Source organism: Pygocentrus nattereri, chromosome 6, assembly GCF_015220715.1.
Source record: "Pygocentrus nattereri isolate fPygNat1 chromosome 6, fPygNat1.pri, whole genome shotgun sequence".
Classification (NCBI taxonomy): Eukaryota; Metazoa; Chordata; class Actinopteri; order Characiformes; family Serrasalmidae; genus Pygocentrus; species Pygocentrus nattereri.
Genome location: NC_051216.1, coordinates 35,939,272 through 35,957,671, shown reverse-complemented (window position 1 = coordinate 35,957,671; position 18,400 = coordinate 35,939,272). Strand labels below are relative to the sequence as shown.

Below are 18,400 nucleotides of genomic sequence, written 5' to 3'. Positions count from 1 at the left end.
TCACCATTGAGAAAGAACACGGTAATAACATTACATTACATTACATTACATTACATTTAGCAGACGCTTTTATCCAAAGCGACTTACAAATAATGTGGTACATAGAACAAACATAGTCAGGCCTTAAAGGAGGCCAAAGGGTAATAGCGGGGTAGAGAAGGGAAGGAGGGCAAGAAGGAGATGAGGTTGGTAGTGGACTACATGCTGGTGTGTTTGCACTGATACAAATGGATCAGACACAGAAATGTTACTTTAGTTTCTGAACATTGCAACCACTTCCTGCACATATTAGAAACAGCTGCCTTGCTGTTCCACCCTGTAGATGGAAGGTTAGAGAAGATAGCTCATCCGTTGCGGCTCACTTGAGTTACCCACCCTTTGAGAATGATCCACCACCCAAATAAAACCTACTCAGTGGTGGTCCAGTCAGTGTCCTGTATGTATACAGGGTGAATCAAAAGTCACAGGACACTGTTTTATTTTTTATGCTGTCACAAGCCTCCACGATGCGGTGCTGAACACTCAATAAAGGAGTGGTTCTGCAGGAGGACAGCAGCAGGACCGCTACTTCCGCCTTTGTGCAAGGAGGAACAGGAGGAGCACTGCCAGAGCCCCGCAAAATGACCTCCAGCAGGCCACAAATGTGCATGTGTCTGCACAAATGGTTAGAAACCGACTCCATGAGGATGGTATGAGGGCCCGACGTCCACAGATGGGGGTTGTGCTCACAGCCCAACACCATGCACGACGCTTGGCATTTGCCAGAGAACACCAGGATTGGCAAATTCGCCACTGGCGCCCTGTGCTCCTCACAGATGAAAGCAGGTTCACACTGAGCACATGTGACAGACGTGACAGAGTCTGGAGACGCTGTGGAGAGCGATCTGCTGCCTGCAACATCCTTCAGCATGACCGGTTTGACAGTGGGTCAGTAATGGTGTGGAGTGGCATTTCTTTGGAGGGCCGCACAGCCCTCCATGTGCTCGCCAGAGGTCGCCTGACTGTCATTAGGTACCGAGATGAGATCCTCAGACCCCTTGTGAGACCATATGCTGGTGCAGTTGGCCCTGGGTTCCTCCTAATGCAGGACAATGCTAGACCTCATGTGGCTGGAGTGTGTCAGCAGTTCCTGCAAGATGAAGGCATTGAAGCTATGGACTGGCCCACGCGTTCCCCAGACCTGAATCGCTCCATCCACCAACGATGCTTTAGTCCAGGTCTGGGAGGAGATCCCTCACGAGACCATCCGCCACCTCATCAGGAGCATGCCCAGGCGTTGTAGGGAGGTCATACAGGCACGTAGAGGCCACACACAATACTGAGCCTCATTTTGACTTGTTTTAAGGACATTACATCAAAGTTGGAGCAGCCTGTAGTGTGTTTTTCCACTTTAATTTTGTGTGTGACTCCAAATCCAGGCCTCCATTGGTTAATAAATTTGATTTCCATTGATGATTTTTGTGTGATTTTGTTGTCAGCACATTCAACTTTGTACAGAACAAAGTATTCAATAAGAATATTTCATTCATTCAGATCTAGGATGTGTTATTTGAGTGTTCCCTTTATTTTTTTGAGCAGTGTGTATATATATATATATATATATATATATATATATATATATATATATATACACATATATGCCATTTATATGGATACACCCAAATAAAATGGGAATGGTTGGTGATATTAACTTCCTGTTTGTGGCACATTAGTATATGGGAGAGGGAAAACTTTTCAAGATGGGTGGTGACCATGGCGGCCATTTTGAAGTTGGCCATTTTGGATCCTTTAGTTTTTTCAATGGGAAGAGGTTCATGTGACACATCAAACTTATTGAGAATTTCACAAGAAAAACAATGGTGTGCTTGGTTTTAACGTAACTTTATTCTTTCATGAGTTATTTACAACTTTCTGACCACTTATAAAATGTGTTCAAAGTGCTGCCCATTGTGCTGGATTGTCAATGCAACCCTCTTCTACTCTTCACACACTGATAGCAACACCGCAGAAGAAATGCTAGCACAGGCTTCCAGTATCCGTAGTTTCAGATGCTGCACATCTCGTATCTTCACAGCATAAACAATTGCCTTCAGATGACCCCAAAGATAAAAGTCTAATTGGGGTCAGATCGGGAGACCTTGGGGGCCATTCAACTGGCCCACGATGACCAATCCACTTTCCAGGAAACTGTTCATCTAGGAATGCTCTGACCTGACACCCATAATGTGGTGGTGCACCATCTTGCCGGAAAAACTCCGGGAACGTGCCAGCTTCCAGAGTGGATTGGTCGTCTCATATATATTGCAGAATTATTAGCCTTAGTATTGATCATATTACTTTTTAAAAGATTTATTAAAGAAAGCTTATGTTTACCATTGAAAGCTTAATGGTCATATTGTCCAATTCTAAGAGCTAAGAGTAAGCACATAAGGCTGTGTGCTGACTAACGGTGAAATGCACAAGGATGTCAGATAACAGGTAATACCGCGAAGCTGATAGTAGTAGACACTGGGATTAGCACACCACACATGTGTTTCATCTTGTCAGATAAGCAGAGCCATTGTCTGGAAAGCGGGGGTAGTTGATAAACACAGGAAATGCCTTAAGCTGACCTTGCAGACGCGCTCATGTCTCGGGCACATGCTTACACTTTTATGATATAGATTGGGGAGATGGGCTAACGCACACATTGGAGGCTTGATGGAACCTACGGATATCTTGGGTAAGGGAAGAGCTGTCATGCGACTATAAAAAAGGGAGTCAGATGAGAAGGGGTCAGAGCTTACTTGGGAGATACATGATGCATGTTCTCTGTTTGTAACCTCTCCAGAGTTCTGTAATAAAACTTAATTTGTTTCACTTCAGTCTGATCTACTCATCTCATTTTTTTGCATTAACGAACATGCAGGACTGGTTTCGTACACAATATATATATTGTTAATGTCATAAAATTATGACATTAACAATATGTAACTTCCTATGTGTAATCAGACTTTTCTAATCCTTACTTTAACCTCTCAACAGTAAAAATGGCTTTAGCCTTTCAGTTTAAAACATGACAAATACATGACTTTACACATTCAGGACGATTTTGTTGGTCCAAACACCAAGTTAGTTTTATCAGGTTTTCCAACAACCTCAAGACATTTCTGTCGTTACAACATACAGAATCACATCCCACTTAAACTTAAATCCTTTGTGCACCTTTATCCTCTTCTTATTAGGCTGTGTAGGGATGTAAAAGAATGTTGTAATAATGCAGGTTTCCTGCTGTGAATATAAACACACAACTTTAAACTCATCACATCACAGCAAGAGGGATTCTCTACAGGCAAGAGAACCAAACTGACAAGTTCTTTGTCCAATGGGATGTGTTTATTTTTAGATGTCATACAACAGTGGAGAGTGTGTTTGCTTGGAACACACACAGCTGGGTTTCTGCTCAGTACTAAAAATATACCAAATACAACAAAGCTTTTAGAAAAAAATAAAAAAAAAATAAATAAAAAATCACAGATATATTGGTGGGAAGGTATTGAGAAGTGGACAGGAATAACAGTGCACCTTCAGAACAGTCCTATTTTAACAGCTCCTCCTCGGCACTTCTTAATGACTCCACTCTCCATCAGTTTGAGAAAATCCTTCTTCACCTGCAGCACAAAGCAGAGAGAAGTGCTTGTGAGACAAGCCACTGCATATAGTAGTTGATACTGCAAGCTTTACAATGGCTGCTACTGATAGACTCACATTTAGGTTCAAAAGTGCAACATAATGATTTGTATGTTGTATTGTGGAAGTGTACTCTGACTAATTTTGAGATTCAAGTATCTAAAAGAGTTTGAGAGCAGATTTTTAGCTAAACAAACGTTTTCTTTCTCTCCCTCTGACACACAGGTTTCCAGTCGCATCTCGGCATGCCTGTCTGACATCTCTACATGGATGGCAGCCCACCACCTGAAGCTCAATCCCAGCAAGACTGAGCTGATATTCATCCCTGCGACTACAGGTCCTCATCATGATCTTGCCATCTCATTCGAGAACTCCCTGATTGTTCCATCTGTAGAGGCAAGAAGTCTTGGTGTGACTCTGGATGGCCAGTTATCGTTTTCGACTCACATCGCGAACCTGACTCGGTCATGCAGGTATCTCCTGTACAACATTCGAAGGATCCGACCCTTCCTCACCCGAGAGGCCACCCAGGTGCTAGTGCAGTCTCTGGTCATCTCAAGGCTTGACTACTGCAACTCACTCTTGGCTGGTCTTCCCATGCAGACCATCAAGCCTCTGCAACTCATCCAGAATGCGGCAGCACGACCCGTCTTCAATCTGCCCAAGTTCAGCCACGTCACCCCACTGCTGCGCTCCCTTCACTGGCTTCCTGTAGCTGCACACATCAGATTTCAAACCCTAATGCTTGCCTACAAAGCCAAAAATGGACCAGCCCCTACCTACTTGATGGCAATGGTGAAATCTCAAACTGTACCACGAGCCCTTCAAGCTTCGAGTACAGCTCGTCTTGACCCGCCATCCTTCAAGGCGCACGGAAGTAGGGGTGTTCTATATCGTATTGTATTGTACAATTTTGTAAACGATAAAATAAATCCATATCGCGATAATGGCAGTGTTCTGCGTTGTTTACGTGATGACGCCACGCAACTACGCATATAGAGTACCGGTACGTTCATTACATGAGTCATTTGGACAGAAAAAGAAGTATGGCAGAAAGCAGCGCTGTGGAGGAGGAGCTCGTTATGAAAAGAGGAGCGAGTTCAGTAGTGTGGAGGTGGTTTGGTTACAAAATATCAGATACACTACAAAGAGAGTCCAGCGTCCAAAGTGAGTAACGCTAACCCAGGCAAACAGCACAGCATCACAGCGTCTTTGGAGAGCTGCACTCCATATGACAGAAAGAGCAAACGCTGGAAAGAAATTACCGAATCTATCGCTTTTTGTTTGGCTAAAGATATGATGCCAATTCAAACAGTCCAGAAGCAAGGCTTTATCCAGCTTATTAAAAAGTTAGACCGGAGATATAACATTCCTTCAAGGCACTATTTCTCAAAGACCGCACTCCCGGACATGTATGAAAAAGCCCGTGATCAGCTAGCGGCCTCACTTGCTTGTGTTGAATTCTACGCCTCGATCACGGACATATGGTCAAGCAGAACCACAGAGCCGTATCTTAGCCTAACAGTACACTACATTAACAGTGAATGGAAACTGTGCAGCTCTTGTCTTGAAACGAGTTACCTCCCCGAGGACCACACAGGGCAAAACATAGCAAACGACTTGCGTGAGTTTCTTCAATCATGGCGTCTCAAAGAGGAGAACCAAGTGTGTGTGACAACGGACAGCGGGGCAAATGTCGTTAAAGCAGTCAAACTGAACAACTGGAGCAGACTGTCTTGTTTTGGCCATCATCTTCACATTGCCATTGGTAAGTTCCTTTTTACTTTATTTTACTTTAAACCTTAAATTTTACTTTAAACCTTAAAAAAACTAATTACTAATTAATTAATAATTAGTTGGCTAATTACTTTAACAAATGTTACACACTGTGCTCTTAAAGTCAGACATTGTCTGAAATGCATGATACACTGCTTTAAATTTAACTCTCAAACTAATATATGGTGATAGAACGTTTAATTCGTTTGGTTGAACCAATTGAAAATGAATATAACTAATTTTGCTATGAAGTCAATACCACTGTCAAACCAGTGAAATCTAACCTGCTGAGCAGTGATTAATTGAACTGCAGCATATATTTTTAGCCAAGTTAACTTTCTGATTTGTTTTTGTTTTGTTTGTTCTCACCATTATTTCATTTACAGAGAGAAGTCTGAAAGACACCAGGGTTGACAGAGCTGTGAGTGTTGGCAAAAAGATTGTGAGTGCCTTTTCTCACAGCTGGAAGAGGCAGCGAGTACTTCAAGAAGTACAGAGAGACATGGGCCTACCTCAACACAAACTTGTAACAGAAACTCCCACAAGATGGGGATCTAAGCAGAAGATGATCCAGCGGCTACTGGAACAAGAAAAAGCCATCACTCAGGTCTTGGCTGCTGACAGGTCAACAAGGCACCTAGTCCCTACGTGGCAAGATATAGAGGTACTTGACTCTGTGAACAAGGCCCTTGGTCCTCTTCTAGAATTTACAAATGCACTGTCTGCTGAGGACTATGTTACTGTCTCTTGTTTGAAGCCAGTGCTTCAGTTGTTTAGCAGTGACATTCTTCAAGTGAAAGAGAATGACACAGACCTGACGAAGACCATAAAAAACTCAGTACTGGATTACTTGAACAGCAAGTATGAAGACCCAGAGGTGGATGAACTGATAGCTTTGGCAACTATGCTTGACCCACGCTTCCGCACTCAGTACATGGGTCCAGAAGAGATTGAGGTTATGAAAGCCAGAGCAGTTCAGGAGATGGAATCTTATGTGTCAGTGCAGAGTGGCACCTCTGACTTTGAAACACCTCAGCAAGCTTCAGCATCAGCAAGTGATGCAAAGAGACTAAAGAAGACTCTTGGAAGCTTTTTCAAGAGGGCAGTCCCTGACAAGGGAGTACACACAATGGAAGCAGAGCTAAACAGCTACTTGCAGTGCTCTCCAGCAGACAGTGAAAGCAATCCTCTTGCATGGTGGAAGCTGCACGAAATTAACTTTCCTCGGGTTAGTCGTTTAGCAAGAAAGTACCTGTGCATCCCAGCTACCAGTGCAGCCTCTGAAAGGCTTTTTAGCACAGGAGGCAATATTGTAACATGCCAGCGGTCAGCACTGAAGCCTGCTACAGTAAACATGCTTGTCTTTTTAGCAAAGAACTGAATTATTTCAGAAATTAGCGTGCCCGTTTTGCACATTATGCTTTTTTAAAGGCAGTCTAGTATATAATATTTTTTTCCATTCTTTGTTTAATCTAAAGCTTTAGATTGTTTTGTATAACAAGCAACATGCACAGTATTTTTTGCACTTTATTGAAGGATTTTTTGTTATTGGTTACAGGAGTCTTCTTGCATACTTATCATAACATGCCAAAGTCAGCACTGAAACCTGCTACAATTAACATACTTGTGTTATTTACAAATAAATCTCAGAAATGAAAGTGCAAGTGTTGCACATTTTACTTCTTTTGGATGGCAGTGTTTTTGTTGTTCTGTTTGCTTTAAAGTATTTAAAATTAAAATTTAAAAACATGCACTTAAATCTTGTTCTTAAACCTTAGTTTTTTTCCAGGATTTGTTCATTAATGCACTTTTTTTGGAAATGCAAAATAGAGAAGTGCAAAATTCTTACATTTCTACAAAATGTTTGCTTTATTTATTCTAAATACAAGTGGAACATTCTTATTTTTGCAATAAAGTTTTCTTGAAATTAATATTTTTCAGTTTATTGTTATATCGTCAAGTATATCGTTATCGTGATATTACACAGAAATATCGTGATATTATTTTAGGGCCATATCGCCCACCCCTACACGGAAGACAAACGTCGAGAATGTTCTCTGTACTGGCACCCAGGTGGTGGAATGAACTCCCACTGGCTGTCCGAACAGCAGCCTCTTGCTGTCTTCAAACGTAGACTGAAGACTCATCTCTTTACACAGCACTAAAATGAGCACTGAATTATAAGCTGCACTTATTTTATTGTACTGCACTCTGTATTGTAGTTCATTGTATTGTATCTTATTGTTATTGTATTGCATTGAATGGCACAGAGTTCTGCGTTCAACTCTGTTTCTTTTTCTCTTGGTGTCTGCAGTGACATTTTGTTTCTAGCAGTATCTGAGCTCAGGACTGTCTTTTTCTCTAAGCTATTGGTAACCAGCAAAGATACTTTCTCTAGATTGACAAAGCACTACTTGTAAGTCACTGGATAAGTCTGGATAAGAGCGTCTGCTAAATGCTGTAAATGTAAATGTAAAGTGGGGCTGGGGGGCTTTGGCAGCTATCAACTCAAGGTTCTTACTCATATTACAAAAACAGGTGCACTAGTCTTAGCAGGCCAAAAATTAGTGCACAAAGTAAATTTAGAAATAAGAAATCGGTATACATCTGACAACAGATTTTATTTCTCAAAGAAATAATAAGGAAATCTTTTGGTTACTGCAGGTTAAATCACGTTTTCTTTTTGGTTTGAATAAAGGAGACAGGTAGTTTGGAGGAATTAGCACTACAATTAACCAGCGCAGCAATATGTTTTTATATGTCACTGGATGTGCACCAACATGCAAGACCGGTTCTTGACAATTAGCCAAAACATATGTCCAAATCCACACGAATATAATGTAATGGGATATATAATAAATGATGGATAAATCAATCTTCCGACATTGTCATTTTAATTTCCTGACCTAAACTCAACTGAAAACCTGTGGCCTGAGCTGAAAAGGAGAATCTGAAACAATGGGCCTATGACCCTGGAGAATCTTCAGAGGTTTTCTATTGAAAAGTAGTCTCCCTGCTTCCTTCCTTGCTTTGTATTCTCTTATCTCATCAAGTATTATAGTGCAGGAGAAGGTTCATTGCTGTTTTGTTAGCAGAGGGACATTGTACAAAGTAATAAATACAGTGGTGCCAATAACTGACATGTTTTGTTTAAAAATATTTTTTGATAAGGGTTTTGTTTTCTATTTTAAATAAAGTTCAGAATTTTTTCTTAGATTTTCAGTGCATTCTCTCAAAGCACTCCGAAATGGAGAGGGACAAATAGAGGTTTAGATAGCTAGAGACTTCAAAAGACTAAGCCAGTAAACTTGCCATATAACCAGTCAGGTGTTTATCCCAAACACATAAAAAGTAAAAATTATTTAAAATTAATAACAGACTCTAAATGTCTTGACATAAAACTTAACTGTGTGCTACAATTTTATATTAGATAGAATGGGCTTTTTACCAACATCTTGTCTGACAAGGCAACAGTAGGTATGAAAGAACACCACTGCACATGACAATATCATATTGTTTTTGCAGTGTGGATCATGCTGCACTTCAACAATAAAATATGTGACAAAGTGAATGAGTGTTACCTCTGGTATGTCAATCATTCTCCTCTGTTTCTGGTCTCTGTAATTCCAGTCCAGCACAAAATAACGCAGCGCTTGCAGGTTCATGCCCTCTAGAGGCAAATGGTCAAACAGGGTAAAATTAGAGCAATTAACAAATGAAAAGCTTAGTGTTTTATAAAAACATTTACAAAGCAATTAGCCAAGCTAACCTTTCTCTATTAGGGCAGCCACTCTGCCTGGAGTGCCTATGCCGATGTGAAGCACACCTTTACTCAGGAGCTTGATCTGATCCTCTATTTTGATGTGCTTGGCAAAGAGCTTTACCACTTTAGCTTCTCCCTTAAATGTAGTCAGTTGCCTTAAAACAATGTGGAGACAACCATTAACTCTACACAAACACCTACAGATTCTTTTAAAATGGGAGAGAAAAAGCCCGCACTAACTTGATGAGATCAATAGTTCGTAGAGCAGAGCTACAGATGATGAGCAGTATGACCGAGCATGTCTGCGTATCCTGCTTCTGTACTTTAGCCCACTTAGGGCAAACTTCTCAAGAGAAAAGAAAAAAAACACACATGAAAACACTGATCAAAAAGCACTTCACTGTGCCTTAAGAAATGGCAAACAACTACATTTTTACAAACAAGTGTTCATGCACACACCTTCTTTGAGGTAGGACGATAAGCTGTGTGTAAGGTCATTACTAGTCAGGAAACATGACTCTGAAAGAAAAATTACACAGTTAAAATCATCTCATGCAGTTCATGCAATAAAATATTTTAGGGCTGCAAAACTACTAATTCCTATTATAAATAACAATAAAAATGTTATCAGTTAAGTGGCTTGATGTCTTTGCATGCTTCATTTACATATATAGACAAAGAGTCCTGATCAATGCAGGACATGGGAATATTTCAGTATAAAATAATTAAAAAAATATGATTTCTTGTAAAGCTGAGCACAAGCTTGATGGCAGTGCCACTGTCATGGCTAAGTTACTACAGAAAACACATTCACAGCAGAAAAAGATTAAACCTCAGTATGCTGGAAATTGTTGTCAAAACTTAAAATATAGCATGTTGTTTGTGCCCTAATACACGAGTGGCTCATTTAAACACATTTTTTCTCTGTGGTTTGGCCTTTCAGTCTCACAAACAAAGCTGACTACACAGATTAACACATGAGAAATCATTTGAACAGCAACAGAGAGGTTTTCTATAATCCAAATACCTCCACAATAGTTCTTGTACTGCAATGTGAACATTCATTTATGAATAGTTTTTTTTATTTCTTTAAAAAAACAAACAAAAAAACAAAACAAAAAAAAACACCTATGTTAATTAGGGCAATCCACAAAATCTATAATCATGCCCTTGATAAAAATTATTTAGAAGGTAGGATCCTTGTATTTTTAATGTGTTGAAATATTTAGTTATTGAAAGAGTGCTGTTACACCTTCTCTTTTTCTGATTAGTCAAAGCCATAATGCATGATTAATGGATTATGGAAATCATTATTTGCAGCTCTAAAATAAAGACAGTGAGTTGCAAGTTATTACAGTAATCTACTTTATACCTACACACACTGACCAGTTTATCCAGTACACAGATGCATTTTGTAGGCATCCAATTACTGACCATGGCTCATCTATTGCTGCACAAGTTCAGTCCCTCTCTACTCTATATGTCAACAGAATGGGACCACCATAAGACCACTGCTGACCAGATATTATCTGGTGGGCCTCTTACAGCACAGGAGTGAGACCAACCCAGTAGTGTATTGTAGTGTGTTAAAGAAATGTTATTGTGAAGGGCAGTAACTGCCTGGTACGTGTGTGAGAGAAGAACTGAAAGCCACTGTAAAAAAAAAAAAAAAGTAGAGAGAAAACTCTGCTTATGTACAGCGTAGCTGTGGTCAACAAGAGCTGAAGAATAAAGCACCATGACTTGTGGCAAAGCTCTGTCTCTTAATAGTAGTGAACATAGTATGTTTTGTTGGCATGAATGCATCAGGTGCAGCGGCACTGCTAGAAACAACCTGTCACTGCTGGATTTAAAACAGTCAAACCATAAATATCCAACCAACAGTGGTCCTACAAAAAGATGAGCTATGGTCTCTATTTGTCCACCAACAAGGTAGACATGTGTAATAAAGCAGCCAGTATATATGCAGCACTATTTAGACTTCAAAAATTGACAGTGACTGACCCGGCAGACTGAGCTCCTCTTGTTCAATAACAGACCGTGTTGCACCAAAATGGTTCTGTAGAAGGCCCCTCAGGTCACCTGGAGTGCCTGCCACAGGCTCTGAACTTGACAACACATCTGTGATGGTTTTCTTCTAAACAACGAAATGGATGCAATGGTTTTAAAAGACATGATATAAGTTCCTTTGTCTCATATTATCACAGCCCAGTCACCCATCAGTGAGCCCATGTTGTATTTATAATCCAAGCACCACCAAATGTAGGTAAAATACAGCCCTGGCACTCCTATTTATTCACACCTGTGGGACGTTTCAGCAACCACAGATGAGCTGAATGAGGCTGTGTTTGGCTTATTTTCATACAACTATTGGGGGGTTGCATTTTCTTACAAGTAACAGTTACTCTCAAAGAGAAATTATTATAATTTAGTCTGCACAGATGAACAAATAAATAAATAAATTCACCATTCAATACATATGTCTCTTTTATATTGCCAGTAATTTCAGAGGTACGTTTTCAGTGACAAACTGAAGCATCCAGCCACAAAAAAAATCCAAGTTTTCTATTCATGCTGTATATCAGTAAAGTTAGGACTATATCCCTAAACAGAACAATAAGGACAATGAGATGCAAGGGGACATGGTGATCTTTACCTTTCGTCTCTTTTTAGGCTTCTTGGCATCTGTCTCTTCCTCTCCTTTTGTTTCTTCGTTAGTAATGAAACACTCTTTCTGTAAACAATATTACAACAGAACTGTAATTTCTACCACATAACATTTTATTATTCCAAATGTCAACCATAACAAGTACATACAACCCCAATTCCAAAGAAGTTAGGATGTTGTGTAAAACATAAATAAAAACAGAATATGATGATTTGCAAATCCTTTTCAACCTATTCAATTGAATACACTACAAAGATAAGATATTTAATGTTCAAACAAATAAACTCTATTGTTTTCTGCAAATATTCACTCATTTTGAATTTGATGCCTGCAACACGTTCCAAAGAAGTTGGGACAGGGGCAACAAAAGATTGGGAAAGTTGAGGAATGCTCAAAAAACACCTGTTTGGAATATTCCACAGGTAAACAAGTTAATTGGAAACAGGTGAGTGTCATGACTGGGTATAAAGAGTGGTATAAACCCTGAAAGGCTCAGTTGTTCACAAGCAAGGATGTGGCGAGGTTCACCACTTTGCGAACAACTAGGTGAGCAAATACTCCAACAGTTTAAGAACAATGTTTCTCAACGTGCAATTGCAAGGAATTTAGGGATTTCATCATCTACAGTCCATAATATCATCAAAAGATTCAGAGAATCTGGAGAAATCTCTGCAAGTAAGCAGCAAGGCAGAAAACCAACACTGAATGCCCGTGACCTTTGATCCCTCAGGCGGCACTGCATTAAAAACGAACATCATTCTGTAACGGATATTACCACATGGGCTCAGGAACACTTCAGAAAACCATTGTCAGTGAACACTGTTCATCAATCCATCTACAAGTGCAAGTCACAATTCTGCACATTCTGCACGTGTTACGACAGCGTGGCTTCATAGTAAAAGAGTGCGGGTACTAGACTGGCCTGCCTGCAGTCCAGACCTGTCTCCCTTTGAAAATGTGTGGCGCATTATGAAGCACAAAATACGACAACGGAGACTCCGGACTGTTGAACAACTGAAGTTGTACATCAAACAAGAATGGGAAAGAATTCCACTTACAAAGCTTCAACAATTAGTGTCCTCAGTTCCCAAATGTTTATTGAGTGTTGTTAAAAGGAAAGGTGATGAAACACAGTGGTAAACATGCCCCTGTCCCAACTTCTTTGGAACGTATTGCAGGCATCAAATTTAAAATGAATGAATATTTGCAAAAAACAAAGTTTATTTGTTTGAACATTAAATATCTTGTCTTTGTAGTGTATTCAATTGAATATAGGTTGAAAAGGATTCGTAAATCATCATATTCTGTTTTATTTGTGTTTTACACAACGTCCCAACTTCATTGAAATTGGGATTGTACATAGGTCATGTTTGTAAGAAAATTCTTTTTCTTTAGAGACTAGCGTTACAACACTGGCTGTATCCACATTTCTGAAGCTATGTTAGTAACCTTGTGACAATGTTAAAAACAAGTATACAATTCAACTCATAAAAGTCTCATTAAGTGAACTGGAACAATCAAAAGTATGGGTATTTACCTGAATGGTCTTTTTTTTCTTTGCTTCTTCTGGTTCCTGTGATTTAATCTTTCTTTTCTTTGCTTTTTGCTCTGTGGGCTCCTCTACTGCTGCCTGTGTCTCCTGTATGCCCCCCTCGACATCTGACAAACCTAGCTGGGACAAGTCAAAGTTTACTAGGTAAAAGGAGCTGATTTTTCAAAATGTGCATAATTCAGTCATTGAGAGATAAACAGTTTTAAAAAGTCATTCAGGGTGATTTGATAAAATGGTAGAAAACACATAAATCGATATAGGAACCAGGAGTTGTGATATCTATAATCATACACAGCCATTTTATTTACTATCTAAAATGGCCAGTGATCCTAGACTGTTTTCTCAGATTTTAGTCTTAATGTTGATATTGGGGAAAATAGGGGTAAATCTGGAAAAATACGTTTTCTTTTGGGGACTACTTTGCCTTGTAACACCAATTCGGCTGTTAAAGAATAGAAACTAAATTTGTATGCATCTGTAACTACTTCACGTAATAGGTTACTGTGAGGTAACGTTAGCTCCTAAAGGTATTAAACACGGGAGATGATAAACTGTTGGAACTCCCCTTTAACCTGTAATAGTAACTGACCTGAAGCTTTTTAGTCGACACCATAACACTAAACGAAGTCCAGTCGCCACACCGCCGCGCGAGATCTCAAACCACGTGTGCGCGAGTCTACAGCGAGGCTCGTGTGAGTTCCGTAAATTAGTAACGTTAAAGGACCACAAATTCACATAAAACATAAACTACATCCAAGACCTGGAGAGTTAGACTTAAACTCCATTTTCTTGGTAATGGCTACTTTACCTGTAACGTTAACCATTAGACCAAATCTAGAGAACACTGGTTCAAATTGCATAGAATAAAATGCCATGACCCGCAGTGCCACTCGCGTATAATGAGATCGTATGTTACCCAGCCAAATTCAAAATATATTTACCAAACAACTGACCTGAATTTTCAGAATTTTCCTGTTTAGTCCACCACTCGTCTCCTAAATCGTCCCCCATTGCTGCTTGCAAAGCTGTGTTTGTGTTCGCGATTGCAGATTCGAGCTAAGAGTGAGCGAGCAATAGGGAGAGGACATGAAATATGTTGTTCATGTATGTTAGAAATAGCATATGTATGCTAATAATATCAAACATATATATACTCGCCTGTAATAGCACATTAAAACGTTAGGATATTTTTAAACTTTTAAGGAATCTGTGGAGCCCAGACAAACCATGCAAAAGTCACTGATGGTGCGTGTGCGTGTGCGTGTATGCGTGTGATAGCGGGAGTTGAATGGCGTTTCAAAGGTTCGTGATAATGAATGATCAGTAGTTCAGTGGCTTTATGCACTTATTAAATATCTGAACCAACGCGGCTGGTATATATTTGCGCATACAAGGAGTGTGTTATTGGTATTACAATTATTTTATTGTCGTATTTGATAAAAACAGTCAGTTGAGGAGAAAACCGTAGCCAAAGAAAAATGTCGATGTGAGGTTATATCTCAGCACAGCACCAGATAGCATCATCTACAGAGCCGCTCTTCCGTTTAGCCTTCCGCCACTGTGAGGCGCTGGTTCCTTTAGCTGTTGGAAGGAACAGTAGGATCACTCAGAATCCTTAATAATCTGAATCATTCTGTTAGGAAGTGTGTGTGTGTGTGTGTGTGTGTGTGTGTGTCTTACTTACTTCCCAGGTTTCACGCCTGTCATCTGTATAACTGAGGGATGTATAATTCTTTTCCTACACCCATATTGCCATCGTATACTCTCCCTACCCAATTACTTCGTGCCGAAGCAAATTCCTAGTCTGTGAATCCTGTTCATTGACAATGGCAATAAAACGTCTTCTGATTCTGATTAATCACTTGCATGAATGAAAAAAAATCTCTCGATTTCCATTCAACTAACAGCACGATGGCTTATTCAGACCTATTCTAATGTGACACACAGCTTGTAGGCTACTCCTGTGAAAGATTCAACAAGGACACTCCTGGTCTATCTATTTTCATGTTAACCCTGCTTCTAGAAGTTTATGTTACAGATGCTCCTGAAGGCTTTTCATTATGGGAAACTAGGGTTTATTATGATTATTTTACTTTTTTATGTTAGAGGAGGCTCCATGGATTAGACTTTATTACAATGTCAAGTTTGTAACAATAGAAGCACTCTTTTTATGATATATATATATATATATATATATATATATATATATATATATCATATCATATATATATCATATATATACACACGCACACATTCTCCATCAATCTATAGAACCATTTCAACATGCAAAGAATGATGTAAGCATGAAATGGTTCTATATAGAACTCTTGGGTCTTAATAGAACCATTCCCTTTAATAAAGAACCCTCATATTAAAGGGGTTGGAGCATTGAGCCAAAGCAACACGCGGCAGGTAAAAGTGGCCCGAATCTGATTTTCTCATCAAATCCAATTTTTTTGGTTGGCTGTTCACATTATCTTTCAAATGTGTCCTGTATGCCAGATTAGTCTGAACAGATCAGCTCCTAAACCGACCCGCATGCACAACAGAACAATGTTTAAAATGGCGGCTCGTCCAGAGGTAAATAATCATGACGGCCAGCGAACGCCTGTCGCTCCCGGAGCTTCAGTGTCGTCTTCGCCAGCATCACAGGAGTGATTATGAAGTTACAGTGGTTGACAGTTGGGCTCTTCACCCAAAATGTGTTCGAGTTCGCCGTAAAAACGGCACGTTATTCGGTCACGGCTACTTCTTTGGCTCGTGTCCTCACGTTCTTTAGAACGTTCTCCCGGCCGCTTCGTTCGAAAACTCTTCAAACTCGGAGCGGCTGTGATGAGTTTCTTCTGATTTTTTTGGTACAGAAACATCAGCCAGAATGTTTATGAGCCTTAGCAGCGCGAAATTATGACGAATGTCGAGTTGGACTGACGTAAAAGTGGCATGAATTCCGATCTGGCTGTTCAGACTGAGTCGCATCAGATCGAATACGGATCGGATTTCAATACCACATATGACAACGTCTCAAATCGGAATTCAAAATGTCAGATTCACTGCGTTTTTTGCTGCTCACACTGCCACATACATGACACATCTGTGTCACATATGAGGAAAAAGATCGGATTTGGGCTACTTTACCTGCTGTGTTAACGTAGCAATGGAACTAGTGCTGAGATACTCCTTTTGACTGACAACAGGAACATGTGTTATTAGCATGGTCCAGAAACCGTTTCATGAGCTTAAGAATTGTATGGGTCTTCATTGCTCAACTCAGTTCATTTCAGTCTGTAAATTAACTCCATAATTTATTCGCACCCATGGCCTGCGATATAGGAGTTTGACGTTTTAGAGCTCCCTGCTTTTAAATCTAACTTTTACGTTTGCCTACACCTTATCAAACATACTTACTGAACTATAATTACTTTCATGCTCTTCATCCTCCTTTATTCTCTCGCCTCCTTCTCGTTCTCTCTCAATTATCCTTTGTAAAAAGTGGGTGTATATAACAGAAACATGGTCTGAAATATAATATTAATGTGTGTATTTTTTTAAACTACCATGGGTTCTGAAGTGGTCAGTAGCAAAAACAGCTTCTTGAAGAAGTTTGCCATTTCATCTATATTGGACATGTTATTTCAGTAAAGAGTCCCAGAATCAGGCTTTACTGGCAAATTATGTTGATACATACAAGGTATAAATAAACAGAATAAAAATGCAGATATAATAAAATATAAGAAAGGTTTAATACAAAAGCTGTCAAGTAAAACAACACTGGTCTATGCAATCATTTAATCATGCATGAAAACCTAATGCACATTTTTACTACTATCACACAGTTATGTCAAGAATACAGATAAATTTGACTTTACTAACTCAAATTTACTCTGCCCCCCCTTTATTTTTTTCTTGGACATGAAACTTTAAATTACCTTGTGCTTTCAGAGTGGTTCAGCTGTCAAACTGCTTAATTGACAGGAGGTTGTGAGTTTGAATCTCATTTATGCCACAGCCCTCCATTGTCAGGAATCTGAGGAGAAGAAGAAGCACTGTGCCCTCACCTTATCAACTTTTGAGTGTTATACAATAGAGAGATCCTCGCCTGTAGGTGTGAGTTAGCAATTATAATTTTGGGGACAGGAGAAAAGTAAATAAAAATGTAAGCCATTTCAGTTTATAAGGAGGCAGCACAATCACGTTTGAGTGAGTAGACCTAAACTGTATTGTTAACATAACTAAGATACTAGGAACTAAGTTAAACTAAGTTGCATTAACTCAAAATCTGCATTATGCTCATTTTAAGTTGACCCAACCCATTTCTCTGGTTCCAGCATTGAGCTAGGAATCGAACTCATATCTTTAGGAATTTAACTACTGCAGTGATAGCATCTAGGTGTTATTTAACATTTTATTTAATTTAAGACCTAACTAACTTTGGCTAACACAACCCACAGGAGCCCTAAAAATAAAAAGTGAACTATGGGTTTCTGAGTAAAACCTGACTATTTCCAGCCCTGGGGACAACTAATGTTGGTTTTAACAGTCATTACTGTTATTACATATTTCGTCAGTTCCTTCCACTAAAACTCATCCCAAAGCAGCAGAAGCATGTGACTGACAAACTCAAAACCATATTTAACAGATCTAGATGTTTCTACTCTTCCTCTAATAAGATTCAGAACTTTGCATTATACATTACTTGAGCAGAACTTCATCTTGTCTTCACAGTTCAGCCCTTGTTCCCACCTGCATGAAAACAGTATGGCTACTGTCTGTTACATGGCAGATGCATTGCAGCTTATACAAGAGAGGGAGATAAAAGACGTGTAGAAGAGCGACAGTAGAAGAGACACAAATGGTTATAAATGCATGTGACCTCATTATATACTTCATGTTGTAGTCTCATTAGCATGAAAACTGAAGCCAGGTTGGAATCAAGAGCATCCAAATGGGAGGATGGAATGGTGAATAAAAATGA

The 18,400-nt window shown here is 39.5% G+C and overlaps 1 protein-coding gene across 2 annotated transcripts; it reads right to left on the bottom strand.

The window, feature by feature from the left end:
- Positions 1-3,353: 3,353 nt before the first annotated feature.
- Positions 3,354-14,668, bottom strand: cmss1 (cms1 ribosomal small subunit homolog). Of its 2 annotated transcripts, XM_017706575.2 has the most exons (10): positions 14,587-14,668; positions 14,382-14,484; positions 13,414-13,544; positions 11,865-11,942; positions 11,213-11,345; positions 9,668-9,727; positions 9,449-9,551; positions 9,215-9,363; positions 9,027-9,115; positions 3,354-3,650 (listed from the first exon to the last, which is right to left on the bottom strand). In XM_017706575.2, exons 2-10 carry the CDS (start codon positions 14,437-14,439, stop codon positions 3,567-3,569), a joined length of 885 nt encoding a protein of 294 aa, XP_017562064.1. In that variant the 5' UTR covers positions 14,440-14,484; positions 14,587-14,668; the 3' UTR covers positions 3,354-3,566. The 2 variants fall into 2 exon arrangements, with proteins under 2 accessions (XP_017562064.1, XP_017562065.1); XM_017706576.2 differs by lacking the exons at positions 14,382-14,484; positions 14,587-14,668 and adding an exon at positions 14,018-14,056 and having other exon boundaries at positions 13,414-13,548.
- Between the last annotated feature and the right edge of the window lie 3,732 nt (positions 14,669-18,400).